This window comes from Sinocyclocheilus anshuiensis, unplaced genomic scaffold (genome assembly GCF_001515605.1).
Source record: "Sinocyclocheilus anshuiensis isolate Anshui unplaced genomic scaffold, SAMN03320099.WGS_v1.1 scaffold223, whole genome shotgun sequence".
NCBI lineage: Eukaryota > Metazoa > Chordata > Actinopteri > Cypriniformes > Cyprinidae > Sinocyclocheilus > Sinocyclocheilus anshuiensis.
The window spans coordinates 1206929-1218151 of NW_015548214.1; the positions used below are offsets into that span (position 1 = coordinate 1206929).

Sequence of the window (11223 nt, forward strand, 5' to 3'; positions counted from 1 at the left end):
TCAGTAGATGATGAGAGCTAATTTCAGTTGAAACAGAAGCTGTGTCGACACTTCCGTTTAATTTGGTACGTGTCTCACAAACTTTTCAATGATGGTTCGTCATAAGTTGTCTGAAGCTATTAGTAATATAAACAACATTTTACCATCGTCAAATACAATTCCGAAAGTGGGACGAAACAGCGCAATGTTACAGAGCTCACGCCGAAATGTCAAATGTCATTGACAAAATGTCAAGAGGCCAGTTTAATGCCTCATCTGAAGGATGCTTCTTTTCACAGTCTAAAGTCCGCGTCACCCCCTGCTGGCCGGACTAAAACTAGCTCCAGCAGCTAGCTAGTTTTTTTTTTCACAGCAGCCTACAAACCATCAGAATGTGCTACCAGCTTCAAAAAGAAAACAAAGCTGAATTCGTAGCGAGGTAGCGAATTGATGACGACAGAATTTCAGGAGGCCAGTTTAATGTCTCATCTGAAGGATGCCTCTTTTTCACAGTCTAAAGTCCGTGTCATTATACTAGGACTTTTGCACCCATTCAAGCCAGTGAATGAGCACCCCTTGCTGGCCGGACTAAAACTAGCTCCAGCAGCAGGCTAGTTTTTGAGGTTTTTTCACAGCAGCCTACCAGCCATCAGAATTTGCTGCCAGATTCAAAAATAAAACAGTTTAATGCCTCATCTAAAAGATGCTCCTTTTCACAGTCTAAAGTCTGTGTATAAACTTTCTATTAGACCCTAATAGAAAGGTAGCGCATCCTGACAAGCTCAATATTGCCATCAGGAAGCGCTACCCGCTTAAACAATTAAGTCAAATTCATGATTGAGGTGGGGAATTAATGACAGCAGAATGTCAGGAGGCCAGTTTAATGCCTCACCTGAACGACGCTCCTTTTCACAGGTGCCGGTCTAACGCTTTATCAAAAGCTTCAAAAATAAAACAAAGCCGAATTCGTAATTTGAGATGGGGAATTGATGACGACAGAATGTCAGGAGGCCAGTGTATTGCCTCATCTAAAGGATGCTCCTTTTCACAGTCTAAAGTCTGCGTCATTATACTAGGACTTTTGCACCCATTCAAGCCAGTGAATGATCACCCCCTGCTGGCCGGACTAAAAGAAGCTGCAGCAGCAAGCTACATTTTCACAAACGGTCACCCACCAGTGTACTGACCAGGATCTGGCCTGCTTAGCTTTAGTGAGGAACCAGACTCTGCCTACTGCATGCAGCAGCTGCATTTGTAGTCTGCTCCTTAATAGAGCTGCTCTAATAGAGGGGTAGCGCATCCTGACAAGTTCAATACGGCCATCAGGATGCGCCCCCTGCTGGCCGGACTAAAACTAGCTCCAGCAGCAAGCTAGTTTTTTTTTCTTCCACAGCAGCTTGCCAGCCATCAGAATGTGCTACCAGGTTCAAATATAAAACAATTCGTAATTTGAGGTGGGGAATTGATGACGACAGAATGTCAGGAGGCCAGTTTAATGCCTCATCTGAAGGATGCTCCTTTTTAAAGGGGCCGGTTTAATGCTTCATCAAAAGGTCACTTCTTTATGCAGTCTGAAGTCTGCATCGTTAAAATAGGACTTTTGCACCCATACATGTCGGCGAATGAGCACCCCCCTGCTGGCCGGAATAAAACTAAATCCAGCAGCAGCCTGTGAAATTCATTCATATGCATAACTGAAAAACCTCTTACAAACACTAGTGAAAACACATCAACTGTAGTGAATTTCATTCATATACATAACTGAAATAAGTAAAGATTTCAGTAGATGATGAGAGCTAATTTCACTTGAAACGGAAGCTGTGTCAACACTTCCGTTTAATTTGGCGCATCTCACGAACTCTTCAATGGCGGTTAGTCGTAAGTTGTCTGAAGCTATTAGTAATATAAACAACATTTTACCGTCGTCAAGTACAATTCCGAAAGTGGGATAAAACAGCGCGATGTTACAGAGCTCACGCCGTGGTGACCTGTCATCAGCGCGGCTCTGAGACTGACTCGACAGCGCGGGGAGGACGTGTTCGCTAGCGCCACCGAACTGACAGCGCGGACATCAGCATCTTCATAATAGAGGGGTAGCGCATCCTGACAAGCTCAATATGGCCATCAGGATGCACTACCCGCTTAAACAATGAGGTCAAATTCATGATTAAGGTGGGGAATTAATGACAACAGAATGTCAGGAGGCCAGTTTAATGCCTCACCTAAACGACGCTCCTTTTTACAGGTGCCTGTCTAACACGTTATCAAAAGGTTGCTTCTTTTTACACTCTGAAGTCCGATTCCTTATGCTAAGACTTTTGCACCCATACAAGTCAGGGAATGAGCACCCCCTGCTGGCCAGACTAAAACTAGCTCCAGCAGCAAGCTAGTTTTTCAAAACGGCCTACCAGCCATCAGAATGTGCTACCAGCTTCAAAAAGAAAACAAAGTCAAATTCGTAACTGAGATGGAGAATTCATGACAACAGAATGTCAGGAGGCCAGTTTAATGCCTCATCTGAAGGATGCTCCTTTTCACAGTCTAAAGTCCGCGTCATTATACTAGGACTTTTGCACCCATTCAAGCCAGCGAATGATCACCCCCTGCTGGCCAGACTAGAAGTTGCTGAGGCAGCAACACTACATGTTCACAAACGGTCCCACCAGTGCACTGACCAGGCTCTGGCCTGCTTAGCTTTAGTGAGGGACCAGACTCTGCCTTTTCACAGGTGCCGGTTTAACGCTTTATCAAAAGGTTGCTTCTTTTTACACTCTGAAGTCCGATTCCTTATGCTAAGTCTTTTGCACCCATACAAGTCAGGGAATGAGCACCCCCTGCTGGCCAGACTAAAACTAGCTCAAGAAGCAAGCTATTTTATTATTATTATTTTTTTTTTCCCACAGCGGCCTACCAGCCATCAGAATGTGCTACCAGCTTCAATAAGAAAACAAAGCTGAATTCGTAATTTGAGGTGGGGAATTGATGACGACAGAATGTCAGGAGCCCAGTTTAATGTCTCATCTGAAGGATGTCTCTTTTTCACAGTCTAAAGTCCGCGCCATTATACTAAGACTTTTGCCCCCATACAAGTCAGGGAATGAGCACCTCCTGCTGGCCAGACAAAAACTAGCTCCAGCAGCAAGCTAGTTTTTTTTTTTTCACAGCGGCCTACCAGCCATCAGTATGTGCTACCAACTTCAAAAAGAAATCAAAGCCAAATTCGTAATTTGAGGTGTGAGCTGCATGTTCAGAGTGTAAAAAGAAGCAACCTTTTGATAAAGCGTTAAACCGGCACCTGTGAAAAGGCAGAGTCTGGTCCCTCACTAAAGCTAAGCAGGCCAGAGCCTGGTCAGTGCACTGGTGGGACCGTTTGTGAACATGTAGTGTTGCTGCCTCAGCAACTTCTAGTCTGGCCAGCAGGGGGTGATCATTCGCTGGCTTGAATGGGTGCAAAAGTCCTGGTATAATAACGCAGACTTTAGACTGTGAAAAGGAGCATCATTCAGATGAGTTACGAATTCGGCTTTGTTTTCCTTTTGAAGCTGGTAGCACAATCTGATGGCTGGTAGGCTGCTGTAAAAAAAAAAATTGCTTGCTGCTGGAGCTAGTTTTAGTCTGGCCAGCAGGGGGTGCTCATTCCCTGACTTGTATGGGTGCAAAAGTCTTAGCATAAGGAATCGGACTTCAGAGTGTAAAAAGAAGCAACCTTTTGATAACGTGTTAGACAGGCACCTGTAAAAAGGAGCGTCGTTTAGGTGAGGCATTAAACTGGCCTCCTGACATTCTGTTGTCATTAATTCCCCACCTTAATCATGAATTTGACCTCATTGTTTAAGCGGGTAGTGCATCCTGATGGCCATATTGAGCTTGTCAGGATGCGCTACCCCTCTATTAGAGCAGCTCTATTAAGGAGCAGACTACGAATGCAGCTGCTGCATGCAGTAGGCAGAGTCTGGTCCCTCACTCCCGGATGTGCAATGGCGAATTTTCTGTCGAATTTTAACCGCTGAATTTGTGGAAGCGAATTTGGAAAGTGAAATAAAATGTACCGAAATTTGCCTGTCGAATATTATACATTGTATTTTTAAACAAAACAATGTTGTATGTGCTCCTCAAGAGGACTACAGTCGCCTGTTATTAAAGTATCTGCTACATGCAGTTCTTCAAAATATACAACTCTGCTGTTTATGTAGTAGAAAGATAATAAGCAAAAGAAATGTAATAATAAATTAATACTGACTTGCGTTATGTTATGTGCAGGGAAAATCACGAATTTCTGTGAAGTAGTATGAAGAGATGCTGATGTCCGCACTGTCAGTTTGGTGGCGCTAGCGAACACGGCCTCCCCGCGCTGTCGAATCAGTCGCAGAGCCGCACCGATTACAGGTCACCACGGCGCGAGCTCTGTAACATCGCGCTGTTTTGTCCCACTTTCGGAATTGTATTTGACGATGGTAAAATGTTGTTTATATTACTAATAGCTTCAGACAACTTATGACGAACCACACAGAAAATGCTTACTCATACTTCAGCCAATCAAGTACAATCTGATAAAACAGTAAGCGGAGGCTATTTTTAGACGCATGTGGCATTCTTCAACTATAGCTGACCACATGAGAGGTAGTTGGAGATCTTTCCATAAAACAATCTGAGCTTTACAACACAAGGGTATAGTGATGGCTTTTTGGTAGAAGGTTGAGTCTGTTTATTTTGTGGGAAAGGAAGCAAAACCACTTGATTGTATACTGGAATTACCCAGATTCAGATGCATAAACATGTGAAAAGCTCATTTAGATAATCACAATCTGTCAGTGTGAATCAAACCGTCTTCTCTTTCAGCCAACTGACTGAAACATCCTGTGAATGCTGTGAATAAACACAGAACATTATAGTGTGAACTTTTTTTGCACACACTTCTACAAATGTATTATTTACTAAAAAATACAATAGTTACTATTTTGTCATTATTAATTATGTATAATATAATGAAATTGTACTATTTATGTAAAGTATTTCTATTGTATTGTCTAAATTAAAATAAAACATTAAAATTAGTAAAAAAAATAATAATTATGTTCTTAATTTATATTAAACCATGTCACCTATATTTTGGGCTGAATATTTAATGTTAATGCATTTTTGTGTGAATTGAAATGTCACAGCAATTGAGAAATGACTAATACATTTATTGCAACAATAAACAGCGCCATTAGATGATGAACGGTTAGTGTAATCATAAGTCTTTCATCTAATGTCTTTGTTTCAGCTCTCTCATGTTGCATGAACTAAATGTTTGATTTCTCTAATAAATACTCCATATGGTTACCATTAAGATTTCACTGCCTAATGCACTGTATGAACACAACCTGAGCCAAAACAAAGCCATGATATTTAGAGCTTGTTTGTGTGGCTGTTTGGATACAGAGGCTCAACAAGCTTCTGCACTGCAGTTCAGATGCAGAATATTAAACAGGCATTAAAAAGTTACAATTTCCAAAATTTTTCATGTCCAGAAGAGCAATAAACAAAATAATACACTGCAAAAGGAAAGATTAAAATATAAGAGAAAGTCTCCCACCTCTCATTCCTTTAATTAAACATGCCTCCTACACTATCTGGGTTTTGAACCCAACCGCTGGGTCAAAACAACCCAATAGCTGGGTTTGTCCCTTTTTAACCCAGCATTTTTTAGAGTGTACTGGTTTAAAAAAAAGATAGCGGTGGCTCTTTGATAAAGACATATGTACATTAAATTATAAGTGCTTACGAATTTACACACACCCACAAATAGCCATAAAATGTCATGTACTGCAATAAAACTTGTTTCTATAACATTCTATTGCTGCATTATTTATTAAAGGGGTCATATGATGCGATTTCAAGTTTTCCTTACTCTTTTTGTCTCGTCGTGCCGGGACAAGGCATCACAGTATGGTAAGGTACATAACATTTTCGTCACACGCTTGAGGTATTCGGCCAATCACAACGCACTGGATAGCTGGCCAATCAGAGCACACCTCGCTTTTCAGACCGATGAGCTTTGTAAAAATCGACGCATTTCAGAAAGGCGGGGCATAGAGGAGAAACAATAATGTACAGTATGTGGAAAATAATGTGTTTTTTGAACCTTAAACCGCATAAACACATTTCATTACACCAAATACACAATATAATGTTCTTTTTAGCAACATCATATGACCCCTTTAACATTTTGGCTTCAGTGTTTATAAGGAAGAAACTGCGTGCTTCATAGTGAAGTTAAAAAAAATGCACATATCCTCAAAAAGTCACTGTAGGTGCTTGGCTATATAAAGTAAACCAAGAAAAAAGAAGTGTGTCAACATTTTTCTTGATTTACTTTAATAGTGAAGTTTATTCGTGAAACATACTGAAATTGCAATAGGGTGAATCTCACAAAAGCCCATAAGGAACATGTCTGGGTCATATTTCATCCTAAAATTAAAAGAAATAAAAAATATTGTCTTTATATAATATAATAAAACAATACATTACTAAGAATCTAATGACTCACCACAGAATAAATGGAATTAAAAAAATGTTCAAAAGTAAAACATCCAAACACAACAGTAAATGTGAACAACCATCATAAAAATAATGGACACTTTGTTTCTATTTGATTTTAGGGTGAAATTTATGAAAGCCCGTTCCATCGCAAAATTAAAAAAAAAAATACAAGAACCTAATGATAATTGTCTTTTTATTTCTAATTGTGAGATGTAAACTCAGAATTCTGAGTTTAAAAAAAAACTCTGAATTGTGAAATGTTAACTCAGAAGTGCAAGAAAAAAGTGCGAGGGAAAAAAAATACATGTTTATATCTCACAATTCTGAGTCTGAGTTAAAAAGTCGCAATTATGTTTTAACATTTTTTTATTCCATGGTGGAAACGGCTTCCATAGAAATGTGACCTGGACATGTATGTGAAAGATTCGCTTAACCCAATGCAATATTACAATCCATAGCAATGTGCTGGTAGATTAAATGTCTATGCTTATAAGCTAATAGTCCTCATCTGCATTTATATTACTGTGGTCAGGCATCACATAGACAGACTTGCTCTTCTTCTTGCGGCCTTTGGCGTTCTCTAGCTCAGGTACTGATGTTAAAGACAGATAGGCGGCTATGCTGCTCCTCACACCGTAGCTCATCATGTTATGTTTGCTGTCCGCATTATCCAGCTCGCTTGGGCTCATCAGCTGTGACCTATTCATGTACATTAAATTATAAGTGCTTACGAATTTACACACACCCACATATAGCCATAAAATGTCATGTATTGCAATAAAACTTGTTCCTATAACATTCTATTGCTGCATTATTTATTAAAGGGGTCATATGATGCGATTTCAAGTTTTCCTTACTCTTCCTCACACCGTAGCTCATCGTGTTATCTTTGCTGTCCACGTTATCCAGCTCGCTTGGGCTCATCAGCTGTGACCTATTCATGTGGAGACATACCAGTCATTCACAGCTCACACTACTGCTCGACACAAGCTCAGCAAGTGAAGGAAATGCTTAGCAGGATCTAAAAAAACAGAGACGTACTTATTCACTTTCTTCCAATCCAAGTTACGGCGCATTACCACAGGTGGTGCTTCCTGGGTTGTGCTCGGCGCGGGGTTGGACAGAGCCAGACACGGAGTGCTGAGAACACAACATATACCATCTGATGAGTCTGAGGGAAAACCAAAACACATTAGCATGAATGTATCACATGCTCATTCCACATTACAAGCAGAATATGAGAGTTTTGTCTTTAGTTCTCACCAGAGTAGTGACTGACCATGTCCTCCAGACACTGAAAGGTAAGCCGTGGGGAGATGTAGTACCAGCTATTAGTCAGACGGAATATTTTATAGTGCTTTATGGTCCTGTGTCTCACAGAGAGAGAATATACACCTGCAGGGAACAGCAGTTATGACTGCAATGCCATTTACACTTGCACTGGCACTGATATTGCTGAAATATGTGTCAATGGAAGCCTTTCTGTGGTTAGTATGCAACAGTAAATGACAGTTCCAGGTAATTACCTCTCTCTTGCGGACTATCTCTAATAAGGAATGATCCAACACCGTTACCAGGCAGTAACAAAAGCTCTTCTGCCTTCTGTCTGCTAATCCCCTCGAACAGCCATCTTTAGAAACATAACATATCAAAGAGGAAATGATGTTAACAACTGAAAACAATGACTTCACAATTCAGCATAAATGGATTATTTTATTCTTTATTTTTTCAGAATGAAGATTTTATTTAAAGTCCGCATGAAATCAAAATTAACTTTATTTACTTTACTAGCGCACATTGCTAGTAATGATGTGAACAATTAATCCGTGCAAGTTAATCCGCTGAAAAAGCTGAAAAAGTCTTCGTAATCTTTAATCAAAATCTGAACATTTGCTTCCGCTCTGGAATGGAATTCCTTTTCTGATGACGTCAGTTTGACGGCTTGGGCAGAATATCGTTTTAAACACACCCCTCCAACCGTTATTTTGCTATGAGTGAGAGACAGAGAGGAGGAGGAGCGCAAAAATAAAACCATGCCCTCTATTCAATATTCCATTTCAGCTGGAAATACGTCACTACACTGAAATAAAGTCGACAGCAACTTCCGGTTCACGCGGACTTTAAATAGCAATGTTCATCATAAATAAATGTATAGCCTACTGGTGTAACTTGTTTAATGGATTTATTTATTTCTTTTTTATACAAAGATAAGTGTTTCACATGATATGGTCTACATATAGTATGTAATAAAGTTTTGGGTCAGTAAGAATTTAATTTTGTTTTGTTTTGTTTTATTTTAAAGAAATTATTAGTATTCAGCATGACGCATTAAGCAAAAGTGACAGTAAAGACATTAATGGTATAACAAAAAGATTTCTTTTTCAGATAAATGCTGTAATTAAATGCTCTTTTTTAAACTTTTCTATTAATCAAAGCATTTTAAAAATGCATCATATTTTCCACAAAAAGCAGCACAACTGCGCTCAACAATGGCAATAATAACAAATATTTCCTGAGCAGCAAATGACCATATTAGAATGATTTCTGAAGGACCATGTGACAATGAAGATTCATTTAATTTATTTATTTTATATAAAAAGGTATATTAAATTGTAATAATATTCACATTACTGTTTTACTGTAATTTTACCAAATAAATGCAGTCTTGCTATGCATAAGAGACTTTTTTTGAAAAACAAACTAACACAAATCTTACCGACCCCAAACTTTTGAACGGTATTGTAAATAACAAAGGCTTTAATATTCTGAAAGAGAATACAGGAAATTGTCTCTTGCGTCATTGATCATTCAGTACTGTTTTGTCCAGATGTTATTCTGCATTTGGAAATATATTTCTGGGATCATCACGCAACATACATCAATGAGGATAATAAGCAGATAATTAGTCTACAATTACCTATGATAAACCTTTGCCACATAATTACTTGGAATGTAATTCTCAGTTCCTTCTTGAAGAGAACGGACTTTCCACCAGCAACCCTCTCTGTAAAGCATTGACGAGTAAATAAAAAGACATTTAATAGGTTGCAGGTGTATACATGTACAGTATATGTATATTAATATAAATTAAAATGAAAATCAAATAAGCATTTCACAAGCTGCTGATGCATTATATAATAGTAGGCATTTATTGTTATATAGCATCAAACACATTGTATTTCACTGAAAGAACACTTACTCAGAGAGACCTTTGAGTTTGTCCCCGATCTTAAAGATCGGTTCACTAATGTCTCGACATGGGTAATCAGAGAGCACCACAAGACTGTCACAGTCTGTAAATGTAGATTAACAAACTATATAAGTAATGTCAAAGACCCACATTAATACATATTTAAGCAACAGATTTCCCGTACAGCAATTGAGGAACCATAGCTTACCTTTAAACATGGTATCAAAGTTGTTTGGCTCTGGGTTTGTCTTTTCCTGCCTCATCACATTCCCCATGATAGCTGTTTAGAGGCCGCAGCTCTACAGATGCTGGAATTTTAAATGCACATTTCAGTTTATGCAAGGGAGAGCATGAGTTTTGCATCTGATAGCCCAATAGCTAATGCAACAGCTGTTTTAATTTTGCAACTTCCTCTCAGCTAATGTGTTATCTCTACCAAAAAATAGAACAGGTAAGCTGCTGGAGAGCCCAAGTCTACCACTATTTCTCACTAAACTCCTTCCTGACAATGTTCATATTTAACACGCATTTCTACAGTACAACAAAGAGTTGAGTTTACACACCATTGAACGATTTTTTTTTTCATCTTTTTATGGTGATTTGTTTGTTTGTTTGTTTATTCATGCTATTTTTAGTCAATTAAAAACACATGGAAAAATGAGTCATAAATTGCCCTGTTTGTTTTGGTTTTTCACTTGAAATGTCATTTTGCATCACAGGCCTTTAACCAATCTCACCATGATGTCTAAATTTTGACATAAATGCATAGAAGAGGTATGTGCACATTTTTTATTGCTCATAAATTTGTAATTTAATATTTTGTAAGCATGATAAATCAAACCATGGGCAGTGGGAGGTTACTTTAAGTAACTAAACCTCAATAGATAACACGCAAACAGCATCCCAACACTTGACACTTTTTCCACCCAGTGAAACACCATATAAATGTCAAACCTCCATTTTTATTTCCCTCTCCACACCAACAGAAATATGCTAGGCACATAAATGAGTTTTCTTACCTCTCACTTTAAGCAGCTAAATATCCATGTTTCCTTCAGAGGGCAAAGCTTTAGTTCTGGCTGGCTGCTCCCAATAAAGTTGAAGCAGGTGGTTCAGAGTAAAGAAATAGTGCCCTGGTCTCAGACCGAAGGCCAGCAGTAAGAGCAGTTGTGTTGTGAGTGGCCTGCACTGCTCTGCAGACTTATCTAAACTGAGCGATGGTCTACTGAAAACAGCACATAGCCACATACTTCCTCTGGTAAAATGAGGAAGAGTTCCCTAACCTTGTTTTCCTTCATCCCCTCAATGTGCAACAACAGAAATGATTATCAATTCTTAATGCAAATAAAAATATAGTACAGCAAATGATTTTTTTAATGCAAATAAGTACAGTTTGCAATGTTTACGCTGAGGTTTACGTTTTAAATACGAGATTTTAGTGCTCTCAGTATCATAGAGTGTTCAAATGGGTGTTGTGCAACTTCCTGTGTATGGCATTAGTGGGTGAATGTCTGGGTGTGAGTGTGTCT

At 38.9% G+C, this 11223-nt stretch overlaps 1 protein-coding gene across 2 annotated transcripts; it reads right to left on the reverse strand.

Annotated features, from left to right (window-relative positions):
- Positions 1–6870: 6870 nt before the first annotated feature.
- Positions 6871–10901, reverse strand: LOC107653820 (src-like-adapter). 2 transcript variants are annotated; one of them, XM_016440659.1, is made up of 9 exons: positions 10714–10901; positions 9903–10002; positions 9704–9797; positions 9422–9508; positions 8031–8134; positions 7768–7899; positions 7546–7675; positions 7392–7438; positions 6871–7156 (listed from the first exon to the last, which is right to left on the reverse strand). In XM_016440659.1, exons 2-9 carry the CDS (start codon positions 9967–9969, stop codon positions 6999–7001), a joined length of 819 nt encoding a protein of 272 aa, XP_016296145.1. In that variant the 5' UTR covers positions 9970–10002; positions 10714–10901; the 3' UTR covers positions 6871–6998. The 2 variants fall into 2 exon arrangements, with proteins under 2 accessions (XP_016296145.1, XP_016296144.1); XM_016440658.1 differs by lacking the exon at positions 7392–7438 and having other exon boundaries at positions 6871–7203.
- Between the last annotated feature and the right edge of the window lie 322 nt (positions 10902–11223).